Below are 21,739 nucleotides of genomic sequence, written 5' to 3'. Positions count from 1 at the left end.
GTTCAATCATGTGGCTATGTGGGGGAGTTTTGAAATTTTTTGTTCGGGTTCAAATCGAACTTCACACCGCATGGGATCTTGATCTGCAGGTTCGATGTTAATCAACAGATTCTTTTTTAGGTGTAATAACACACGCTGCTGTGAATATGAGCAGAGCACAACTGATCCTCAACACGAGACAATAGTTTAATATATGTACATATATATATATACATACTAGCACACAATACATTCCCCACAATCATTCAGAAAGTTCACTCCAACCAAATTATGACAATAATGGCAAGACCTCTTAATGCCCCGCCAATCCGCCAGCATCACCAACCCTACCAATGCATACGCCATCACCAACCCTAACAAGCAGAGTGGAAGACCAACCCTAACAAGCAGAGTGGAAGAAAGAACCTACAAACAAAATTATGGCAGGCTGGTCGTTTGACTAGCTAGAAGGCGCAAGAAAATAATTGAGGTATATGATAAAACCTTGGCATATGCAGCATGATAGGAATAAGATCAAACACTAGGAACATATGCAACATGATAAATACAAAAACAAAGAAAAAGAGGAAAGAGACCAATTAGTAACAAAAGACATGGTCTTAAGTTGCCTAAATGCCAGCGTCACTAAGAATATCATCAACTACAACGAACCTGAAACATCCAATAATAATAATCAAAGTAATGGAGGTTACTTTAACGTGTTAGACTGAAAGCTTTGACCTGCAAGCCAATATGTCCAAGGAAGAAAGGAACTATGATCTGGAGGTAACAATCCAACAACTTACTTAATCAGCCTCTTCATCAGATGTAAGGAAGGTGACGTTTTCAATTTTCATTGACTACCTGAGAACATTCATAAAAAGTCTATCTATAAATTTAAGCCTCCCCTGAAATCCAACAACATAATGCAAATCACCCAAACAAACAAATCAAGCGAGGACTTCATTATCAAATGTCTACAGAACCATTAAAACAAACCACAACCCAGGAAGCAAGAAACCTCATAAGTCAGAAGTAAAAGACCATTATCATCAAAACCAAGACGCTCTTCACTTTCTATGAGCATGCCCCAAGAGGTCACGCTACCAGCAAGAATCACTTACATAATCAAATAAACGATGACATCAAATTAACAATCAGAAGGGAATATTGAGCAGCAACACAACTCACCAACACAAGACAATATAGTGGTAAAACCAAAACAGTAAAAGGCATCCACTGGAATAAAAAAATACTGCAATCAAAATTTCAATCTTCACTGCCCAAAAAATCAAAAAGGGAGTCTGGCATACCATCACAAGCATATATAATTGGGATTAAACAAATAAGAAAAAGTACGTATATGTAGCACACCAAAATGGATAAACAAGGAAGAGACCAAGTAGTAACCTGTTATCTATGTTAAAACTTAAAAGACTTAACAAAAAAATCGAATGACAAGTTCCAATCATGTGAAACTCCCCACTGTCATAGACTCAGAGTAACATGCTCATGAGGCTAAACACACTTCAAAATACAAGAAGTATGAATCAGCATATTGCAGAAGATCCAAGAAGGAAATATGAACATATACATGATTAACTAAATGTCTAGCTTTCTGCTTAAGAGAAGCTCAGACTCGAAGATGTTCAATGCAAAAATTACTTCCATCATGAAAGGACAGAAAATAAGTACAAACCCATTTAAAAGGACATCTGACTACGAGTAGACTGCTAAGGATCGGAGTAAAGTGGTTGATGAAGATATCCTGGAAAATACAATAAGACATACAAAGGAGGAAATAATAATAAAAGGAAACATACCAACTGAGATCAATCCTTTATGCAACCAGTGAGGAACTCAAAGCTTACATCTCTTGAATACCCAGTAAACTATAACAATCAGAAGTAATTCACAAATAGAAAGAGGCTAACAACTAACAACCACAAACAAACACCAGGAAAAAGAAGCTCATGACACCTAAATCAACCATAGGAATTAAGAATTTAAACAGAACTTCTACTTGCATCAACCAAATTCCTATACGAAGATAATGAATTCACGTAGAAATAGAAAACACAATCCCAAACAGAAGTGATTATCATTTAAACCATAGAAAAATGCAGAAAGACAAAAAGAGAAAATGGGAAGCAATACTGATCATATCTCCAAGGAAAAGAGAAAATCACCAATCACAAGCATATGAGAGTAGGATCAGACATATAAGAAATAACATAGAAATAACAAAGAAGGGAACATAGAAGTAACAAAGAAGGGAACACTTCACATAAGTAAAACCACAATCACAAGCATATGAGAGTAAGATCAAACACTAGAAATAGATGTAACATGAAAAACTACATAGGGAAAGTGACCAATTAGTTACCTGATGCTTTTTAGAACCTTGACTATCAGTAACAAATGATAGGGTCTTAGGCATAAAACATAAATTCCCTATCACTAGGAAGATCATCAACTAAAAAAAACCTGAAACATCCAATAATAAGTCCAAATGATGATGCAGACTGCCCAGTGCCACAGTCCAAAACTCAGGAAGCCAAAATTCAAAATCTAGTTTATAAAAACAAAGAGATAGCTAACAGATCCCAAGGAGAAAGAGAACAAGAACCTGAATAGACCACATGTTCACACTCACAAATTAAACTCCTTAGCATCCTCAACATACCAAAAATTCAAAAGACTCTCCCCACTGTCACAGTTCACAGCTCAAAATCCCTGTTAGCACAATCCAAAACTCAGGAGTAAAAATTTCAGAAATTGCTGCAGATCGCTAAGAGAAAGTGGAACAAAAACCTGACTAAACCATATGCCGAACCTCTTATATCAGAGGATGTCGGAGTGTAAAAATGGAACCACAAGATCAAAGGCATCTTTCGAGCTCAATATACCTGTCAAAAATTAAAGAGCATTTCACATTAAAAAAATAAAAACTGCCATAAGGATATGATGGTTCCGCTCGTTCCCGTCCTTCGCTTCAGGGCCTGCCAATGCTAAAAAAAAACTGAGTCAAAAACACTAAACATAAATGTAGCATGAGAGATAAGACCAACAGAAAAAAAGGGAAAGAACCAGTTAGTAACCTGCCGTTTTTCTCTTGTAGAACCTTATTGCTATAACAAAAGATCACCAGGGAGATCAGAAGACATTATTGATAACCTGAAACATCCAATGAAACAAATAGATTGTTAAAAGATACCCAAGTATAAGAGGAAAAAACAACCTGAGTAAAAAGTATATGACTAAACTCGTTTGGAAGGAAACTTACCTTTCATATGAATATGTGTAGACAGACATCAGCAGAGAAACAGAGAGGAGTGATTGATGCAGAAAATCTGGAAACAACCAATAAAAGACACACAGAGGACAGATCATACCTAACCAAAAATAGCCAAAATTGAATAAATCAACCAATAGCAGAAAGGTGTATAGATGCGAAATTACACACATGAAGCAATCCTCCCACAAAAAGAAAAGAAAACTAACCTCTTGAGAAATCAGAAGAGAAACGGCAAAGAAAGATTCAACAGAGCAATCCCATTGCCTCCACGATCTGCATCAAACGAGAGAGAAAGAAAGATATCAATCATACAACCAAAAAAAAAATCCATACAGAGAAAACGAGTGACAATGATCAATCGAACCTATGGCCGATAGATCTTCCTAGTATACTCCTCCACAATCACCGATGGATCATATAACATGAATTTGCGTGACAACGACCAGTCAAAGCCAGCACCGATCAATCGAAGGATACTCCTCCAGAGATCTAAACCAACAAAACAATAACCGACAAGTAAGTAACATGTAATTAAAAGAAAAACCACCGAACCAGAGTTAAAATTCAGAAGCAAATACAGATGCGTTGAAAGCCTAAAGACGTAGCCTGGAGAATAATATGCAATGATTCGATCATATCATACTTAGCTTCCAAAACACCTGCAAGGAAAAGAAGAAAGAACTTAAGGAACAAAAAATCAGAGAATGAAAGAAGTGTTAAAAGGAAGAACAAAACCGTTGAATACGTTAGCACAGAGAAGAAGCAAAGCGTGTCCATGTCTCCTTGAGACATCACTCTCATCGATTAAAACATCATCCAAAAACCTGAAATAACAGAATGACAAGTAAACCACATAAATAAATTCATAACATAGGAGAAGAATATGCAATGATCCGATCATAATTGCTTCCAAAACACCTGCAAGACAAAGAAGAAGGGAAGGCAAGGTAAGGAATTAACAAAAGAAAGTAAAAGAATTGTTAAGAGGAAGAACAAAACCTCTGAAGACTAGCACAGAGAAGAACCGTTTCCATCAAAGCCATCACCGACCAATTGTAGCATCCTCCTCCACAAATCTAAACCACCAAAACAAAAAAACGACAGTAAGTAACTTGTAATTAGAAGTAAAAAAAAACCATCAACTAAAATTGAAAATTCAGAAGCAAATAGAGATGTGTTTGAAGTAAGGAACCCGTGAAAAAGCCTGAAACGTAGCCTCAAGAAGATTATACAATGATCTGAATCTGATCATAATTCGCTTCCAAAACACCTGCAAGACGAAGAAGAAAGGAACGTAAGGAACAACAAAAAAAAAAGAGAATAAAAAGTGTTAAGAGGAAGAAGAAGGACCCCTGAAGACTGCGAACAGAGAAGAGGCGTGTCCAACAAAGCCGTGACTCTCATCGTTAAAAAGCATAATTAAAAACCTGAAATTACAGAACAAGTAAATCGCAGGAACATATTCACAAGGAAAAAGCAACCGATGCAAGTTAGAAAACAAACCTTAGAAGAATAACATGAACTAGAGTGACAACTATCAGTCAAAGCCATCACCGATCAATCGTAGGATCCTTCACAAACCTAAACCGAAAAATACGTGATGATCAGATCATAATTCCCTTCCAAAAAACCTGCAAGACGAAGAAAGAAACGTAAGGAACAAAAATATAAAAGAAGAAGAAGTGAAAGATGTGTTAAGAGGATGAACAAAATCATTGAAGACGTTGCAACAAAACCAATGAAGACGTTGCACAGAGAAGAAGTAAAGCGTGTCCATCAAAGCCATAACTGATCCAAAACCTGCAATAACAAGAGATGATGTTGAAAACTCGCTGATGGCACAGTCCAAAACTGAGGAAGCCAAAATTAAAAATCCAGTTAATCAAAAAAATTAGATAGCTGGCATATACCAAAGGGAAAAGAGAAGAGGAAATACCTGACTAAAATCACATGTACGTCCAGCTTAGTGCAACAGAGGAGCTCTCAGAATTACGCATATCACCTAAAGAGACTTGAGAAAACAAAAGACATTGAATACACAAACTAGTTAAACACAGGAGAAGTATAAGAGCAAATAAGATAAAGAAGGACAAAAAAAAAACAGAGGAGAACAAATCATACCTCGAAGATGTAACACAAGATATCAGAATCATAAGATTTTAACAGAGCAATCCCACACTACCTCAACGACGACCTGCATTATCATCAGACATATAGATTATATCCAGAATATTAAGAGTTAAAGAGGAAGGGAAAAGGGAAAAAGATCCAAAGAATTAGACCTGCATCATCAGACCCGCTTGACAAGGATCAATCAAAGCCATCACAGATCAGCCATAGCGCATCCTCCTCCACAAAACCTAAATCAACAAAACAAAACAAACAACAAGTTAATACGATTGCAATTTAGAAAACCCAATGTTTGAAAAATAAGAAGTGAGAACAAAGTGCCTGAGCAAATATATATAGATCGATCATAGCATTATCCACCAGAACAGCAAAACTAAAAATAAGGTTTAATAAACCTAACCGTAGGACTCAGGAGTACTGTGAAAATTCAGAAGCGGGGGAGCGATGAGCGTCGTATCATCATAGATTGATTCGCTTCCAAAAGTCCTGCAAAGACAAACAAAAACAACATCAAATAAATAAATCAGAGACTCGTGAATAAGAAGAATAACAGAGCGAGAGGTACAAAAGGGCGATGGAATTGAGAGAGACCCAAAACCCTAGAGACGATTTCACAGGCAGGAACGAGCGATGATCGGTTCATCATAGCCTCATAGGAATCGCTTCAAAAAAAACCTGCAAGACGAACAAAACAAATTACAAAAAGCAGAGACTCGTGAATAAGACCAACAGAAATGTAGCATGAGAGATAAGACCAACAGAGAAAAAAAGGGAAAGAACCAGTTAGTAACCTGCCGTTTTTCTCTTGTAGAACCTCCTTGCTATAACAAAATATCACCAGGGAGATCAGAAGACATTATTGATAACCTGAAACATCCAATAACAAAGTCAATGGAAACAAACTGATCGTTAAAAAGATACCCAAGGAAAAGAGGAAAAAACAACCCGAGTAAACCACAGTTACAAAAACTACATCAGAGAGCTCAGACTTAACAGATCTTAAAGACATAATAACATTCAATTCAAAAACTACTTACAAAGGAAAAAGTACATGATTAAAACTCGTTTGGAAGATGACTTACCTTTCATATGAATATGTGTAGACAGACATCAGCAGAGAAGTGATTGATGCAGAAAATCTGGAAACAACCAATAAAAGACACACATACCTAACCAAAAATAGCCTAAATTAAATAAATTAACCAATAGCAGAAAGGGAAACTAACCTCTTGAGAAATCAGAAGAAACCAAAAGAGGGTAGAGAAGCAAGATTCAACAGAGCAAATCCCATTGCCTCCACGATCTGCATCAAAGAGAGAGGGAAAGATATCAATTATACAAACAAAAAATCCAGACAGAGAAAACGAATGACATGGATCAATCAAACCTATGACCGATAGATCTTCTTAGTATACTATACCCCTCCACAATCACCGATGAATCATATAACATGAATTCGAGTGACAACGATCAGTCAAGGCAACACAGGTTATTCGTAGGATCCTTCACAAACCTAAACCAACAAAACAAAAAAACACAAGTAATTAGAAAAAACACCGAAACAAAGTGAAAATTCATAAGGAAATAGAGACACGATTAGCGCAAGGAACCCGTGCGAAGGCCTGAAGATGTATTATGGAGAAATACACGGGATGATCAGATAACCTGCAAAAAACCTGCAAGACGAAGAAAGAAACGTAAGGAACAAAACTATAAAAGAAGAAGAAGTGAAAGATGTGTTAAGAGGATGAACAAAACCAATGAAGACGTTGCAACAATACCAATGAAGACGTTGCACAGAGAAGAAGTAAAGCGTGTCCATCAAAGCTATAACTGATCCAAAACCTGCAATAACAAGAGATGATGTTGAAAACTCGCTGACGGCACAGTCCAAAACTGAGGAAGCCAAAATTAAAATCCAGTTAATGAAAATAATTAGATAGTTGGCATATACCAAAGGGAAAAGAGAAGAGGAAATACCTGAATAAAATCACATGTACGTCCAGCTTAGTGCAAGAGAGGAGCTCTCAGAATTAAGCATATCACCTAAAGAGACTTGAGAAAATAAAAGACATTGAATACACAAACTAGTTAAACACAGGAAAAGTATAAGAGCAAATAACATAACGAACAAAAAAAAACACAGGAAAACAAATCATACCTCAACGAGGACATCAGAATCATAAAATTTTAATAGAGCAATCCCACACTACCTCAACGAGGACCTGCATTATCATCAGACATATAGAAGATATTTTTAGTTTATATCCAAAAAATTAAGAATTAAAGAGGGGAAAGGGGAAATAAATCCAAAGAATTAGAATTTGTGAAGAATTTGTGATCATCTCTCATATGAATGTTTGAACATCTGAGAAACACAAGACACATAGGATCAACAATAGTAAACAAAAACGGATAGGAAAAGAAGTGTATAGATGCGAGGTAACCTGAAAGTTGAACTCAGAAATTATACGCACTCCCACAATGTTTCTCTTCTGATGTTCCCACACAGTAATCTGGGTGCCTCGACGATCTGCATCAAAGAGACAGAGATGTATTTACACTTATATAGAGAAGAAAAAAAAAGTGGGTTAAAAGGAAGAACGGAACACTACCTGAAGATGTAGGGCACAGTAAACAAAAAGGATCCATCAAAAGCATCACCGACCGATCCTCCACAACCTGAAATAACAGAGCAAAAGGTAAAAAATCGCATAAACATAATAAAAAGCCTTCAATGATTCAATTCATAAACAAAACTCTAGAAGAATAAACTGAATTAGAGTGACGATGGTAGGATCCTCCTCCACAAATGTGAAAAACAAAACAAAAACCGATCGACAAGCAAGCAATATGTTATTAGAAGCAAATAGATGTGTGTTTAGAGAAAGGAAACCGTGAGAGAAGAATATGCACTGATCCGATCATATCATAATTCGCTTCCAAAACACCTGCAAGACAGATAAGAAAGGAACGTAAGGAACATAATAGAAAACAGAGAGTCAAAGAAGAGTTAAGAGGAAGAACAAAACCCTTGAAGACATTAGCACAGAGAAGAAGGGAAGCAAATAGAGATGCGTTTGAAGTAAGGAACCCCTGAGAAAGCCTGAAATGTTGCCTCGAGAAGATTATGCAATGATTGAATCTGATTACAAAACACCTGCAAAACGAAGAAGAAAGGAACGTAAGAAAGAACAAAAAAAAATGAGAATAAAAATGTATTAAGAGGAAGAAGAAGGACCCCTGAAGACTGCGAGCAGAGAAGAGGCGTGTCCATCAAAGCCATGACTCTCATCGTTAAAAAGCATAATTAAAAACCTGAAATTACAGAACGACAAGTAAAATCGCATGAACATATTCAAGGGGAAAAAGCAACCGATGCAAGTTAGAAAACAAACCTGAAAAGAATAACATGAACTAGAGTGACAACTATCAGTCAAAGCCATCACCGATCCTTTACAAACCTAAACCAACAAAACAGAAACCACAAGTCAATAACATGTTTTTAGAAAAAACCATCGAACCAAAGTGAAAATTAATATGGAAATAGAGATACGATTAGAGCAAGGAACCCGTGCGAAGGCCTGAAGGTGTATAATGGAGAAAAATATGTGATGATCAGATCATAATTCCCTTCCAAAAAAACCTGCAAGACGAAGAAAGAAACGTAAGGAAGAAAACTATAAAAGAAGATGCGTTAAGAGGATGAACAAAAACCAATGACAACGTGAAGCGTGTCCATCAAAGCCATAACTGATCAGTAAAAGCACACATCCAAAACCTGAAACAACAAGAGATAAGAGGTAAATCGCACGAACATATTTATATCAAAAAAGCAACCGATGATGTTGAAAACTCTCTGATGGCACAGTCCAAAGGGAAAGAGAGTTGTAAATACCTCACATGTACGTCCAGCCTAGTGCAACAGAGGAGCTCTCAGAAGTAAGTAAGCATATCACCTAAAGAGACTTGAGAAAACAAAAGACATTGAATACACAAACTAGTTAAACACAGGAGAAGTATAAGAGCAAATAAGATAAAGAAGGACAAAAAAAAAAACACATGAGAACAAATCATACCTAGAAGATGTAACACAAGATACATAAGATTTTAACAGAGCAATCCCACACTACCTCAACGACGACCTGCATCATCATCAGACATATAGATTATATCCAGAATATTAAGAGTTAAAGAGGGGAAAAGGGAAAAAGATCTAAAGAATTAGACCTGCATCATCAGACCGATCAAAGCCATCACCGATGACCGTAGCGAATCCTCCTCCTCCACAAAATCTAAATCAACAAAACAAAGACGACAAGTTAATTCGATACAATTTAGAAACCCCAAAGTTTGAAAACTAAGAAGCGAGAACAAAGTGCCTGAGAAAATTATAAATCGATCATAGCATTATCAACCAATATCAATCTACAACAGCAAGACTAAAAATAAGATTTAATAAACCAAACCGTAGGAGTATGAAAATTCAGAAGCGGGGGAGCGATGAGCGTCTTATCATCATAGACTGATTCGCTTCCAAAAGACCTGCAAAGACGACACAAACAACATCAAATAAATAAATCAGAGACTCGTGAAATTACAAAAAAACAGAGCGACCCAAACCCTACCGATGGAATTGAGAGCGACCCAAACCCTAGAGACGATTTCACAACGAGCGATGATCGGATCATATGATTCGCTTCAAAAAGACCTGCAAGAAGAACAAAACAAATTACAAAAAGCAGAGACTCGTGAAGAAGAAAAATAAGAGGGAGAACTACAACAACTAGAGATCCAATTGAAACAAAATCAACAAACCCTAGAAAAGATTTCACCGGTAGGAAGAACTAAATAGCCATGATCGGTTGAATTACAAAGATCATAGACCCGAAAATTAACACACCACACCACCAGCCGTACTAAAGGAGGACAACAAAATTAGAAAAAAAAAAAATAATGAAGATGAAGTAGTGGAGCGGAGCGGAGCGGCTATAGTTTTTTATGTTTTCCTTTTTTCCTATTAGTCTTCTAGAATCTTTATTTGATATTACCGTTGTCGGCCCAACTAGACAATATCAAAAATGTTTGGGCCTTCTTCACTATCAATTCATCTGAAACAAGATAATCTTTAATTACGTTCAATAATTTGAAGTAGTATACGGACGGTTACTTGTGACTTGTGAGTAACAATTATTTTTGTCTTGATGAAGAAAATATAACACTTGGTGAAAAGATAACCGTTGATCATACACCTACATATAATTATTAACCTTTATTTCACAAACAACAATCCATGATGCAATCCATACATAACACACACACACACAAACTATGATTATTATGTAAAAATGTTCTCACGAGATAAAGGCTGTACACATACACATGCATACGCGTACAAACTCGTCTATATATTTATATATGTTCATATAAATAATAATAGTTTACATGCATTTCTCACTTTTTTTTTCTTTTTTTTTTTTTTCATAAAATACAATCTCTCACTCCTTAAAAAGATATAGAATCTCGGGATATCTTTGGATCTCAGGATATCTCACAAGAATTCCATAAGCTCATCTTTTTATTTATCAGCGATTGTGTATCGGTCTTTTCTTGTTCGCAGAATTATAATCCATATCCACTAATCCATCAATATCACTTCCTCCACCTTCGTGCCTTAGTTTCTGACTCTCTTGACCCTTCTCCACAACCAATACCGTTCTCTTCCTCACAATTTCTCGTAAGCTTCGTGCTAAAAGAACCCAAAATTTTTTATATCAAACACTATAATTATTTGATATTAATCAAGAAAATAAAAGTTTCGTTCAAGTTTATGTGCGTGTATAGAATTTTATATAACTATATATAAACCCGTGATGTTTGTGCTTGTGTGTAACACATATTAGCTTTAAATTTACCTTGAGTAGGAGAAGAAATGAAGAGTATGAGAAGAAGGGCCACGAGGAGAGACTTGTTGGAAACCCTAATTGCCATTTTTGGAAGAGAGACTTTTTCTTCTTCTTCTTTTTTCTGTGGTTATATATCTATCTTTCTCGTTGAACCTTTTTGTGTTTATATATAGGAGATGAATGATTCTATGATGAACTTATGGTCCCATTTTTATATCAGAATTGAATAACGTTTTGGAAGTTATTGAGACATATGGGTCTACGGATTTTGACGTCGATATTTCTCTGTCTTCCCACATTAACATGCATATCTATCCCCACATAATTGATTCTTCTTGTTTGCAAACAAAATAATTAAATGATGATAATTTTTGCAATCACTTCTTTTGAATGAGAAACAGAATTCCGGTTACAAATTAACTGCTTTTTATTTCACATTTGTACACATATAATTTGTTTATGTAAGACGTTGAATGTAGAAAACTAAGTCCGGAACACATACCTTACCCCGGTTTAGCAATGAAATTGGTCTGCTGAAATTTGTTGGTAATCAAAATTAAAGGTGAAATCACGAACGAAGACCAATTGACTTATCACCTCTGATGAAATGACTTATCACCTCTGAAATTTATGCTTCATAAATTTTTTCTCTTTTTCAAAACGCTTATAGTCTCTAGCTATCTAGTAAAACCATCCAAATAATATAAGCATATTTCATTATATATATTGCATGTGGACTATGTCATATGGTGTAAGATAAAATTCGAGGAGACGATATTGGAGATCGAGTGGTCCTTTGATTATGGAGATGGAGTTGTGTGGTCCTTTAAAAGGAATATGATTTATCAGAACAATTAAAAACAAATGATTAATACGCAAGTCAGTTATAAGTGTATTCATATTTTATATTAATAACCTGAAGTTTACATTCAGAACTGTCTACATACATATAAATACTTCATGTATTTAATTGTGGACGAAGAGAGATATTACTAATACTACTATATAAATCCATGTCGAGAATCGTAAGAGTTCATATATAATATAAAAGTTTGAAACCATTTGTATCATTATAGGTTTTGGCCTTTTGGAAGTTGATGAACTATTGTTAGCGACGAACGATATGATGATCTCAGTTTTTACAGGATTTGAATCTCGTTGACAACGTGGAATTAGGATTAAAAAGAAAAAACGTATAAAAGTGGATCCCATAAGGGATGTAGATTTGGGTAGGGGTCGGGGACATGGTTATAGAGTGCTTAAATATGGCAAAAAGGACGTAAAATTTTGTTGTGTCATGTGTTTCCCAATTAGCCATTCATTACTATAAACTCAATTTCCTCACCTATAAATTCCGACAAGAGTTGGTCTACTTTCTTTTTCCATTTATTTATAATCAATCATCCAAAACTAATAATTTTATTTTTATTTTTATTTATTGATATTACGTACTATATAACACGTGAATGAACTATGATACAGAGTTTTCTAATTCAGTTGTTTTTGCTACATCCAAAGTCTATGCGGCATTTATTGAAATCCTATAATTTTTTTAAAAAAACACTTAATAAAATAAAAAATGATAAAAAACAGTATGCATCCAAATTGTCCAAAATTCTAACACAAAAAGTCATATTTGATGAAAATTGACAATTCTAGTAGTAAATAGTTGTGTGATCCGATTTGATCTATGAGATTTATTGACTTAAAGTTTGAACTTTTTTGTATTATGACCCGATTTTATTTCAACCCCATGATATATATGTATATAACCTGAAATTATGATGTGTGGACCTAATTACTTTGTGACAAGTTGTTTCCAACACTTTTTAATTTTATAATAGCCAGTTTATATGATTAGCTAGCAACCTTAGTTGATTAGACTTTAACCTTTGAAAACAGAGTGGAACAAAAAGAAATTAAATTTGGAAAAATCAGCCAAAACTTTCATCATGTACCAAGAACCAGTGACAATCACCAGACAACCACCATGATGAATGTCTTAGTTAGTACTTAGTACAGATAGCACCATGACCAAAAGAAGACGCAAGTATGATTCTGTAAATTCTGTTTTTATCTGTCCATAGATTTTTCAAATGACAAGTTTCTTCTGAGGATTTACATAAAAACACGTAGCTCGTTGAAGATCAACATCAGGGCAATGTTTTGCGCAGACAAGTTGAATTGAAAGAGGGACCATGAGAGCACATGGAAGGTTTTGGCTTCAATTTGATCATTAGTCTTTGTCTCTCTTTCATCACTGTTAACAAGTCTACATTGAAGTCTTGAGGGCTTTTAGACAAGACATGAATTGATCATATCGCTTATCGACAAAATCATTGTCAGAGATTTTTCAATCTTAGGGGTCTATTCAAAATTCATCCAATTTCTTTCAAATATTAGTAAAAAGTGTTTTGTGTATTACATGATGAGAACAATACTTTAACCACAGAACAATTTGAGACTTTACAATGGGATGATTTTGTTTTTCAGTTTTGCCAAATGAAACAAGATTTTCAGTAAGATAACTCCTCACCTGTAGAGTTTGGATTCTGGTTACCAGATTTAGCCTCACACAAGTTGAATTCCTGAAGGGTTCTTCGAACAGGACTTGAGAGACCATTTGGTGGAATCAAGACTTTGTCTTGGTTACAATCATAATGTTGTGCTATGTGACTTGAAGGAACATGAGCTACTGAAGTATTTACGTTTGGTGGTGCAAATTGTTGGTAGTGGTGGAACTCTTGCACGGGGATTGGTGGTATTGAAGTCTCCTCAGGTTCATATTCAAGCTCATTCTGCATAAAGGTTTTGAAAAGAGTAAACACAAATAACTATTCAGATCAAATTCAAGATCTTTGGGAAGCTACTCAAACAAAGGGAAGAGGTAATAATCAATCTAAATACCAATTACGTAAGCACAAGCTTGAAGCTTGAGTACAAGGTATAGTGACAAACAAACCAGATACAGTTTCAAAGGAAAGAACCTGCAAGTAGGTAGTAATATCAACTGTGGATACTCTAATTCCTTGTTCTTCTTGTCTCACAATCCATTGGTAAAGTTTCTCCTGTTAAACAAACAATTCTAATTCCATCAGACCAATAAAAAACAAAAATTTCATATTACGATATCATGAAACGCTATTGAATGACGCAAAGAACGTTACGCCTGCCACCATAAGGGGGACCCTAGTTCATCAATCTATTCAGTCTGAGTAAAAAAAACAAAAGCAGGCACTTCAAGATCAAAAGGCCATAACTTTGTTGATCAGTAAAGACCACTTATCAGATTTATATATCGATGAGAAACCAATTCAGAGTGTCTGTATATCTCCAATGATTCAATAAAGAGAGTATAGCAGGCAGAGCAAACAAGACCAAAACAACAACAGAGGAATCAAAAATTGGATAGTCACGAATTCAGTAATACCATCACCAATAACTCTAATCTTGAGATTTAAACAGCAACCAAAACAAAAGACAAGCCTTCAATTTGCGAGTCAAGATAGTAAACCAACATCAAACAAGAAAAAGTATTGAGCTTTTTATCCAACCCAGAAACCAAAATCGAGACTTTGATATATAGAACAAGATTAAGAGATAGAGAGAAAAGTCACAAACCATGCCGCGACGTTCACCAGCGAGGAAAGAGACGCGTTGGTGGTTCATAGCATGGGTATAGAGCTGAGAGAGCGAATTAGCAGCGCCTCGAAACGCTCCATACATTGTTCGATCAACCTCATCGAGCCGTGTGGCTTCCTCTGATTTTCGCTTCTTCACCATTAGACTTTGAACGAATCACAAACCCTAGAAATTATAAAAATTTAGGGATTTTTTTTGAGGATTGAATTTGTTAAAAGCAATGTAAAAAAGAAGGATTTGATTGTTGGTGAAGGGAAGAAGAAGCGAGAAGAGAGAAGAGAGAGAGAGACTTGTGGCATTACTTCTGTAGAGATTCTGCCACGTGGATATCATGCTACTTGTGGGTCCCATTATTGTCCTTCAGACAAAAAAAGAAGTTTCTGAAACTGAAAGCCTTTTTAGACTTCGGTGAGTTCGGTCCATGAACTTGTTTGTACTAAGGCCATACTTGATGTGTTCTAGCCCAATAATATTATTAAAAAACGGAACAGTGGCTTAGATAAAAAAAAAATGGTCTTCATCTAGAACTGATCCAGAGCTTGTTCTTATTTTTTTCCTGCCTTCTGATTGGTCGAAAAAAATTTATGTCTCTCCAAAACGGCCAAAGCTTCGTTCTCGCCATATTCGCCGCCGAAGGTAAGCATTTCCGACAATTGAAACACCAAGCTCTTCCTTCTCGAAGTCGGGCAAATCTTCGGTCATAAAGAGAAGGTAATCTCCGGTCACAGCTCGCAAACTCTCTCAAACATAGCTTTTTATTACAAAGAGGATTTATTATTACAAGCTCTTCCATCACACGTTTCTGGATTTTCTTTGTTGAGAATTTTTGAAAAATCAATGGCGGAAGAAATTGAGAAATCTGTACCGGCGGAGGAACCTTCTCTGATGGAGAAGATCTCTGAGAAGATTCACCATCACGATTCGTCTTCATCGTCTGAATCCGAATACGAGAAACCGGATTCGCCTTCGGCTGTCAAGGCTAAGATCTATCGTATGTTTGGTAGAGAGAAGCCTGTTCATAAGGTTCTTGGTGGTGGAAAGCGTAAGCCTTTTTTTAAAATCTATATCTCATCTTTTTTCATTTATTGATGCTTGATCTGCAATGTCAAGGGTTTGAATTACTCGTATAAGATTTGGTTGTCATTGTAAGATTTGTTTCCCCTGAATGATTTGGACATCCAAAATTAAGACTTGAACTTTGTTGTGAAACCAATGAATTGGCTTTATTATGTTTTTGACTTCTGATTGTATGCTTCTCTCTCTTATGTCGTTGGTCTTATGTCTCAATGAATCTTCTTCTTTGCAGCTGCTGATGTGTTCTTGTGGAGGGATAAAAAGCTGTCAGCTGCTGTTCTTGGTGTTGCAACTGCTATTTGGGTTCTGTTCGAGCTTGTTGAGTATCATTTGTTGAGTCTTTTGTGTCACATTTCCATACTCGCTCTTGGTGGCCTCTTTTTATGGTCTAATGCTCACACATTTATCAACAAGTAAGACTCAGACCCTTGATCATGTTTAGGCCTCTACGTTTGTTTTTGTTTGTCTGGTTTTAATGGTGGTCTTAAATTACTACTATAGCTGCATAGTTTAGGTTTCTTTAACTGATGAGGAAACATTGGCTCTTGTGTTCATATGTGGCTCTGTAATTCACAAGAATCTTTGCCTTGTTGTGAGTTTTCTTGTAAAGATTCGGTTTTGTCTTTGAATGCTTATGAATGTGGAGACTAAGTAGTTTAAGTTATGTTATACTAGCTGCATAATTTGGTTGTGTTTAACTGATGAGAAAGGAGATAGTGTTGTGGTGAAAGTGGCTCCTGGGACGGTGGTGAGACAGGCTAGAGATGTTTAAAGAGCCCTCCATCTCAAAAATACAAGCAATTGTTCTTGTTGTTGTAAAGAGCATGGTAAAGAACATCTAGCACTAGAGATTGACATTAGCAGAGCCTTTTCTGTATCTCCATCCATTCTTCGTTGGATCAATTTGATGAGATACTCCAAGGAACCCGAATCGAACCTGAATTGAGATTCTTTTCTTGCTTAAAGCTGCTCTCTGTTGCCGTTTCTTTACCATCTTCAGAGATGTTTATGTATTATGAATGGATTTGAATTTCTGGGTTAACTTTAAATTGGATCAAGTAGTCTAAGAATCCAACACTTTTATGCTGGTGTAGACTTGTGAGACTTTGTGTTTGACTTTGTGTTTTTTTGTAAAATGTTTAAGAATATTTTTATTCTAAGAACACCATAATTAGTTCCCCATTTTTTTTACCTATGATCTTAACAACTGATCTTAGATTATTTTCACTATATATTTAATCTAAGAACACAAAAAAAAGTTCTCCCATTAAGGATGCCCTAATAGTTCTGTATTATTATTTCATTCATTCTTTGATTAAAAGGGTTATATATGTGAAAACAATTTATCTTTCTGCATGGAGATAAATTGTGGATTTTAATAGTTTAAAAAACTAAATTCACTCAATAGTAATAAACTGCTATTTCATTGTTTTAATTTCTGTAAAAAGCAATTGGACCAATTTTTTAACAGCGATATACTCTCTTAACCAAAAAAAAAAAAAAAAACACTAACAGATTCCGAAAATACATACACACACCTTTATAACTTATGATTCTTTCTATAAATAGAAATTTATTTTAAGCTTCATCTGTCTCACTAACAACCTTAAAACATTCATATTACAACGACCATCCAACCCAAAGACACGAAGAAGAAATTTACCGACTGGAAGAAGAAAGAAAAAAACATCAATCAATAAAGAATATAAAAAAAAACACATCTTTCTAGATCAAACAAACCCCAAATTATCATTTATCGTCGCCTTCTCAATATGGCCGGAAGAGCAGCGATGCTCGTTAACGTTGGGACGGTTACAATGACCGTTTTGACCCTGGCTAGTTTGGTCGGAGGCTTCGGTGTGAATTGGGGCAATATCGCATCCCATCCGTTGAATCCCAACATTGTTGTTCAGATGCTAAAAGACAATAAGATCAGTAAAGTGAAGCTTTTTGACGCTGATTCATGGACTATGAATGCTTTGGCCGGTACGAACATGGAGGTTATGGTCGGAATCCCTAATAACCTTCTTGAATCTCTCGCCGACGATTACGGTAATGCTAAAGATTGGGTTAAAGAAAACGTTACTCATTATATGCGCAAGGGTGGCGTCGACATCAAGTAACCCTCAAAACTTTTTGTTTTCCTCTTTTCCTTATCATATTCGATTGTTCTGTCCGATCGACTACATAAATCGATTTGGGTTGATCAACACTTATGTATAGGTATGTAGCTGTTGGGAACGAGCCGTTTTTGTCTGCATACAACGGATCATTCTTGAAGACAACATTTCCTGCGTTAAAGAACATCCACAAGGCATTAAAAGAAGCTGGACATACCGATAAAATCAAAGCCACGATCCCACAAAACGCAGAAGTTTACCAATCAGCCAACGACAAGCCTTCAGAAGGAGACTTCCGCAAGGATGTGAAGCAAACTATGGTCGACATCGTCACTTACTTCCATGACAACGACTTACCTTTCACCGTCAACATTTACCCTTTCCTTAGTCTTTACCTAAACGAGCATTTTCCTGTTGAATTCGCTTTTCTTGACGGTGATGGTCAGACGATTAATGACAAAGGAAAGAATTACGATAACGTATTCGACGCCAATTACGACACGCTCGTGTACGCGTTGAAGAAAGCTGGGATTCATGATATGAAGATCATCGTTGGGGAGGTAAGTAACGTTATTTAAAAACAGATTAATGGTTGTTAGATATATATGCAAGCATGTTAAATTGTTTATTAAATATGGTTATGTTTTCTCTATAGGTTGGATGGCCAACAGAGGGTCATAAATATGCGACGCCGAAGCTAGCAGAGAAATTCTATGCAGGGCTTATGAAAAGACTTGCCAAGGACGGTGGGACTCCAACGAGACCTGAGAGGTTAGAGGTTTATCTCTTCGGTTTCCTCGACGAAGACATGAAGAGTATTCTTCCTGGACCCTTTGAGAGACATTGGGGAATCTTTAGGTGAAGTACTTTTCTCTTCATATCTTAAACTATATTTCTTGGACAACAAGTCACTTTTTTTTTTTCCTAATTTACTTAGAGTTTGAGCAGTCTTATCTTATAATTCACAATTTTAGTCATATATTTCACATTTTTGAATATAGTTTTGTTATGTATATGCTTTTAAAAATATAATGTTGTTAATGGAATGATAAAACAACAGAAACATTAGTAACGTTTATATTTTTTCAACCAGATACGATGGGACACCGAAGTTCATGCTAGATTTCACTGGACAAGGACGCCAAATTGTGCCTGTTGCAGCTAAGGGTGTGCAATACTTGGAAAAACAATGGTGCGTAGTGAACAAGGACACGGCCAATCTGGACGAGATTGGTCCAGACCTAGACTACGCGTGTTACCACGGGGACTGCACCGCGATGGAGGCCGGGTCAACGTGTAGCAAGCTAACCAAAATTCAAAACATATCATACGCTTTTAACATGTATTACCAGATACAGGACCAAGACGTTAGGGCTTGTGATTTCAAAGGAGCTGCTATGATCTCTAAGGTTAATGCATCCGTGGGAAGTTGCTTGTTCCCAGTTCAGATTGTTAGTGGAAGTGACGATGTCAGGATTAACTTTGTGTTCGGAAGATTCGTTATATACGGACTTGTTCTTCTTGGATTGGTCACGGCTATATAATTTGTTTTTTTTTTTTTTTGCACTTTGGAGGGAATTTATTATGTACGATTTATGTTATTTGCTGTTTGTTTATTAACGTTTTGAGTTAGTTGATTTCTATGTGTTTTATAGATCGGTATAATCAAATCACATGTACTCGTTTGAATAGTTTTATTTTTCCATTTGAAATTTTTTGATTTGTGTTCATGTTAATCATCTATATATATACACTCAATAGACAATAGTGTTCAATTAGATCCTGATTCGCAAATTTTCGTTTCAAAACAAATGTTAATTGTTACATTAAATATTACTTAACATATGTTTCACCCTGTTAAATCGGAGTAATCGATTCCTTTATTTTCTATAATGGTTTCGATTTGTAATGTTTTATCATTCAAAATCATTGTTATTTTCACACACAGTATGTTTCTAGATTAAGACATTTTGTTGCAGGTTCTGTGACATTCAATGGAAAGAAAAGGACATGACGATAATTGCGGTTTGGTGAGAGTACTAAATGCTATTTCAAAAGAAGGATGTCTATATATGCCCCAGTGCTTTCATATTTTTCGTTTTTGCTATTTTAGGCATTTTGGTTCTTTTTTAAAGCTAATAACATATATGAGTTATATACACATTTACAAAAAAAAATTGGTTGCAATAGTAATCTTTACCTTCGACTAGTTTAAACTTTAACACAGTGAACACTGGTAAAGTATGTTGGAATATCTCTTATTTAAAACGAGTATTGCAATGACAATTTTTATCGAACAGGTCATATAATTGATACTATAACGCTTAGAAACAAATGCGTTTAAACAACCTTTAATAATGTGTATCATCTTATTGATACACAGATATTTATTAGTATAGTACGAAAATTTCAATAATGATAATTGTGTAGTCATATCACTGCCAGAATTAACGTAATGAATGCTGCTGACCAGTCTATTTCTTCTCCCCTTATTTCCCTTTGATTCTCCTACTTTACTTAATTCTCTTAACTCTTAACAATAGAAGCTAAAAGAGAGAGAGAGATATCTATACACAGAGACGAAGAAGAGAGTAATCGATATTTGAGAGGGTGTGAGAGGTTCAATCATTTATTTTCCTATTTTGTTCCTTTTTTTGGTTAATTATTATTGTAATATATATGTTAATATTGTCTTCACGATATGCAATGAAACGAGATGTTGTAATCATTGTAATCTTTACAATATTAGTTTTAATTATTTTCTCGCGTTCAAGTTCGATTCAAGCTGGAAGATTTAGCGGTACAGGAAGAAAGGATAGTTTTTTGAGCGTTGCTCGATCACAACAATATTACAAGAATCATCACGAGTTTGTTGTGATCACGGGGATGTCAAATTTTAATAAGTTCAGACGAAGATCGTCTAAAGTTCGGAGAAAGATTGATGGCGGCGACGAGAAAGATCAAGAAGAGAAGCGATCTATCCCCACGGGTCCGAATCCTTTGCACAACAAGTAGAGTAACGAGAGAGGCAACATACTTCTTCGAACTTCGTAAATTGTTCGTTTGGTGTATATACGTATAACTATACGTACTATGTTAGGTTTTTTTCTTCAAGATTAGTATACTTAGTTAAAGAAACAGCCTTTCTCTGCGATATTACCAGTTAATTTTAAATATTATTTATATATTACCTACCAGTTTTTCATCCTTCGTAGTTTAGTACAATAGGTTGGGTTGGAATAAACTGGGGTAAAATATTGTTACTTTTTTTTGTTGTAAAATATTGTTATTGTTATGACTAGAACCAAAGTAATATATATATATAGTATGTATTGTTTACGTAATAGTAATACAGTGTTTTTTTGTTTATAAATAATTAAATATAGTATGTTTAAAAATATATGTATATACAGTGTGTTAAGTAATGAACCTTAAGGAATTTTTTTGCTGTAAAATATAAAGATTAGCTGTGATTAACTAAACGGTAACTGTTAATTCAGCTTTTTTTGGGTTTATATAAAAAAAAAAAACTTTAGAACTTTCGTGTTAATTGGATTTCAGAAAATATCAGTGTCAAAAGAAAGAAAGTG

The 21,739-nt window shown here is 35.4% G+C and overlaps 6 protein-coding genes across 56 annotated transcripts; 3 read left to right on the top strand and 3 right to left on the bottom strand.

Annotated features, from left to right (window-relative positions):
• Window positions 1-97: 97 nt before the first annotated feature.
• On the bottom strand, window positions 98-10,418 carry LOC104743383 (uncharacterized). Of its 50 annotated transcripts, none has more exons than XM_087474970.1 (40): window positions 10,226-10,400; window positions 10,036-10,118; window positions 9,877-9,952; window positions 9,638-9,702; window positions 9,487-9,552; window positions 9,306-9,375; window positions 9,125-9,188; window positions 8,980-9,053; window positions 8,806-8,871; window positions 8,649-8,725; window positions 8,440-8,567; window positions 8,304-8,358; window positions 8,023-8,089; window positions 7,855-7,940; window positions 7,569-7,632; window positions 7,388-7,462; window positions 7,189-7,252; window positions 7,018-7,083; window positions 6,795-6,920; window positions 6,490-6,710; window positions 6,199-6,274; window positions 5,999-6,082; window positions 5,808-5,893; window positions 5,560-5,637; window positions 5,399-5,471; window positions 5,214-5,288; window positions 5,001-5,077; window positions 4,781-4,908; window positions 4,628-4,704; window positions 4,470-4,547; window positions 4,277-4,353; window positions 4,023-4,195; window positions 3,856-3,936; window positions 3,642-3,766; window positions 3,484-3,550; window positions 3,266-3,374; window positions 3,081-3,156; window positions 2,816-2,981; window positions 2,609-2,715; window positions 98-843 (listed from the first exon to the last, which is right to left on the bottom strand). In XM_087474970.1, the coding sequence occupies exons 29-32, from the start codon at window positions 4,679-4,681 to the stop codon at window positions 4,141-4,143; spliced, it is 264 nt and encodes an 87-aa protein (XP_087331096.1). In that variant the 5' UTR covers window positions 4,682-4,704; window positions 4,781-4,908; window positions 5,001-5,077; window positions 5,214-5,288; window positions 5,399-5,471; window positions 5,560-5,637; window positions 5,808-5,893; window positions 5,999-6,082; window positions 6,199-6,274; window positions 6,490-6,710; window positions 6,795-6,920; window positions 7,018-7,083; window positions 7,189-7,252; window positions 7,388-7,462; window positions 7,569-7,632; window positions 7,855-7,940; window positions 8,023-8,089; window positions 8,304-8,358; window positions 8,440-8,567; window positions 8,649-8,725; window positions 8,806-8,871; window positions 8,980-9,053; window positions 9,125-9,188; window positions 9,306-9,375; window positions 9,487-9,552; window positions 9,638-9,702; window positions 9,877-9,952; window positions 10,036-10,118; window positions 10,226-10,400; the 3' UTR covers window positions 98-843; window positions 2,609-2,715; window positions 2,816-2,981; window positions 3,081-3,156; window positions 3,266-3,374; window positions 3,484-3,550; window positions 3,642-3,766; window positions 3,856-3,936; window positions 4,023-4,140. The 50 variants fall into 50 exon arrangements, with proteins under 50 accessions (XP_087331096.1, XP_087331024.1, XP_087331050.1 ...); XM_087474898.1 differs by having other exon boundaries at window positions 98-2,715; window positions 3,266-3,332; window positions 4,023-4,101; ... (1 more) ...; window positions 6,490-6,546; window positions 6,634-6,710; XM_087474924.1 differs by lacking the exon at window positions 3,266-3,374 and having other exon boundaries at window positions 2,816-2,990; window positions 4,023-4,101; window positions 5,014-5,077; window positions 6,490-6,546; window positions 6,634-6,710.
• Window positions 10,419-10,660: 242 nt separating this feature from the next.
• Window positions 10,661-11,450, bottom strand: LOC104743372 (protein GOLVEN 2-like). The gene is made up of 2 exons (XM_010464468.3): window positions 11,323-11,450; window positions 10,661-11,156 (listed from the first exon to the last, which is right to left on the bottom strand). Exons 1-2 carry the CDS (start codon window positions 11,396-11,398, stop codon window positions 10,993-10,995), a joined length of 240 nt encoding a protein of 79 aa, XP_010462770.1. The 5' UTR covers window positions 11,399-11,450; the 3' UTR covers window positions 10,661-10,992.
• A 2,231-nt stretch (window positions 11,451-13,681) lies between these two features.
• LOC104743362 (uncharacterized) lies at window positions 13,682-15,277 on the bottom strand. Its single transcript, XM_010464460.3, has 3 exons — window positions 14,935-15,277; window positions 14,301-14,381; window positions 13,682-14,111 (listed from the first exon to the last, which is right to left on the bottom strand). The coding sequence occupies exons 1-3, from the start codon at window positions 15,094-15,096 to the stop codon at window positions 13,830-13,832; spliced, it is 525 nt and encodes a 174-aa protein (XP_010462762.1). The 5' UTR covers window positions 15,097-15,277; the 3' UTR covers window positions 13,682-13,829.
• A 207-nt stretch (window positions 15,278-15,484) lies between these two features.
• On the top strand, window positions 15,485-17,220 carry LOC104743345 (reticulon-like protein B5). Of its 2 annotated transcripts, none has more exons than XM_019232474.2 (3): window positions 15,485-15,997; window positions 16,262-16,442; window positions 16,747-17,220. In XM_019232474.2, exons 1-3 carry the CDS (start codon window positions 15,793-15,795, stop codon window positions 16,799-16,801), a joined length of 441 nt encoding a protein of 146 aa, XP_019088019.2. In that variant the 5' UTR covers window positions 15,485-15,792; the 3' UTR covers window positions 16,802-17,220. The 2 variants fall into 2 exon arrangements, with proteins under 2 accessions (XP_019088019.2, XP_010462752.2); XM_010464450.3 differs by having other exon boundaries at window positions 16,740-17,220.
• A 374-nt stretch (window positions 17,221-17,594) lies between these two features.
• LOC104743334 (glucan endo-1,3-beta-glucosidase 8-like) lies at window positions 17,595-19,863 on the top strand. Its single transcript, XM_010464435.3, has 4 exons — window positions 17,595-18,148; window positions 18,253-18,709; window positions 18,805-19,007; window positions 19,243-19,863. The coding sequence occupies exons 1-4, from the start codon at window positions 17,802-17,804 to the stop codon at window positions 19,691-19,693; spliced, it is 1,458 nt and encodes a 485-aa protein (XP_010462737.1). The 5' UTR covers window positions 17,595-17,801; the 3' UTR covers window positions 19,694-19,863.
• An 829-nt stretch (window positions 19,864-20,692) lies between these two features.
• Window positions 20,693-21,356, top strand: LOC104743323 (CLAVATA3/ESR (CLE)-related protein 21-like). The gene has a single exon (XM_010464424.3). The coding sequence runs from the start codon at window positions 20,829-20,831 to the stop codon at window positions 21,162-21,164; it is 336 nt and encodes a 111-aa protein (XP_010462726.1). The 5' UTR covers window positions 20,693-20,828; the 3' UTR covers window positions 21,165-21,356.
• Window positions 21,357-21,739: the final 383 nt, after the last annotated feature.

Source organism: Camelina sativa, chromosome 2, assembly GCF_030686135.1.
Source record: "Camelina sativa cultivar CO46 ecotype springtype chromosome 2, ASM3068613v1".
NCBI classification, from domain to species: Eukaryota; Viridiplantae; Streptophyta; class Magnoliopsida; order Brassicales; family Brassicaceae; genus Camelina; species Camelina sativa.
The sequence above is the reverse complement of the archived record's forward strand: the minus strand, read 5'-3'. Positions and strand labels throughout refer to the sequence as shown.

What these genes read in the sequence shown, in the direction of transcription:
- LOC104743383 (XM_087474796.1), bottom strand. Translation starts at nt 4,681, where the DNA reads ATGAGAGTCACGGCTTTGTTGGACACGCCTCTTCTCTGTTCGCAGTCT. An exon ending in CGTTTCAGGCTTTTTCACGG is followed by an intron (nt 4,354 to 4,469) that starts GTTCCTTACTTC and finishes TTGGTGGTTTAG; the next exon opens with ATTTGTGGAGGAGGATGCTA. An exon ending in TGCTTCTTCTCTGTGCTAAC is followed by an intron (nt 3,937 to 4,022) that starts GTATTCAACGGT and finishes TTTTCCTTGCAG; the next exon opens with GTGTTTTGGAAGCTAAGTAT.
- LOC104743372 (XM_010464468.3), bottom strand. Translation starts at nt 11,398, where the DNA reads ATGGCAATTAGGGTTTCCAACAAGTCTCTCCTCGTGGCCCTTCTTCTC. An exon ending in CATTTCTTCTCCTACTCAAG is followed by an intron (nt 11,157 to 11,322) that starts GTAAATTTAAAG and finishes GGGTTCTTTTAG; the next exon opens with CACGAAGCTTACGAGAAATT.
- LOC104743362 (XM_010464460.3), bottom strand. Translation starts at nt 15,096, where the DNA reads ATGGTGAAGAAGCGAAAATCAGAGGAAGCCACACGGCTCGATGAGGTT. An exon ending in CTGGTGAACGTCGCGGCATG is followed by an intron (nt 14,382 to 14,934) that starts GTTTGTGACTTT and finishes TTTGTTTAACAG; the next exon opens with GAGAAACTTTACCAATGGAT. An exon ending in ATATTACTACCTACTTGCAG is followed by an intron (nt 14,112 to 14,300) that starts GTTCTTTCCTTT and finishes ACCTTTATGCAG; the next exon opens with AATGAGCTTGAATATGAACC.
- LOC104743345 (XM_019232474.2), top strand. Translation starts at nt 15,793, where the DNA reads ATGGCGGAAGAAATTGAGAAATCTGTACCGGCGGAGGAACCTTCTCTG. An exon ending in GGTTCTTGGTGGTGGAAAGC is followed by an intron (nt 15,998 to 16,261) that starts GTAAGCCTTTTT and finishes TCTTCTTTGCAG; the next exon opens with CTGCTGATGTGTTCTTGTGG. An exon ending in GCTCACACATTTATCAACAA is followed by an intron (nt 16,443 to 16,746) that starts GTAAGACTCAGA and finishes GAAAGGAGATAG; the next exon opens with TGTTGTGGTGAAAGTGGCTC.
- LOC104743334 (XM_010464435.3), top strand. Translation starts at nt 17,802, where the DNA reads ATGGCCGGAAGAGCAGCGATGCTCGTTAACGTTGGGACGGTTACAATG. An exon ending in TGAAGATCATCGTTGGGGAG is followed by an intron (nt 18,710 to 18,804) that starts GTAAGTAACGTT and finishes TTTTCTCTATAG; the next exon opens with GTTGGATGGCCAACAGAGGG. An exon ending in AGACATTGGGGAATCTTTAG is followed by an intron (nt 19,008 to 19,242) that starts GTGAAGTACTTT and finishes TTTTTCAACCAG; the next exon opens with ATACGATGGGACACCGAAGT.
- LOC104743323 (XM_010464424.3), top strand. Translation starts at nt 20,829, where the DNA reads ATGTTAATATTGTCTTCACGATATGCAATGAAACGAGATGTTGTAATC.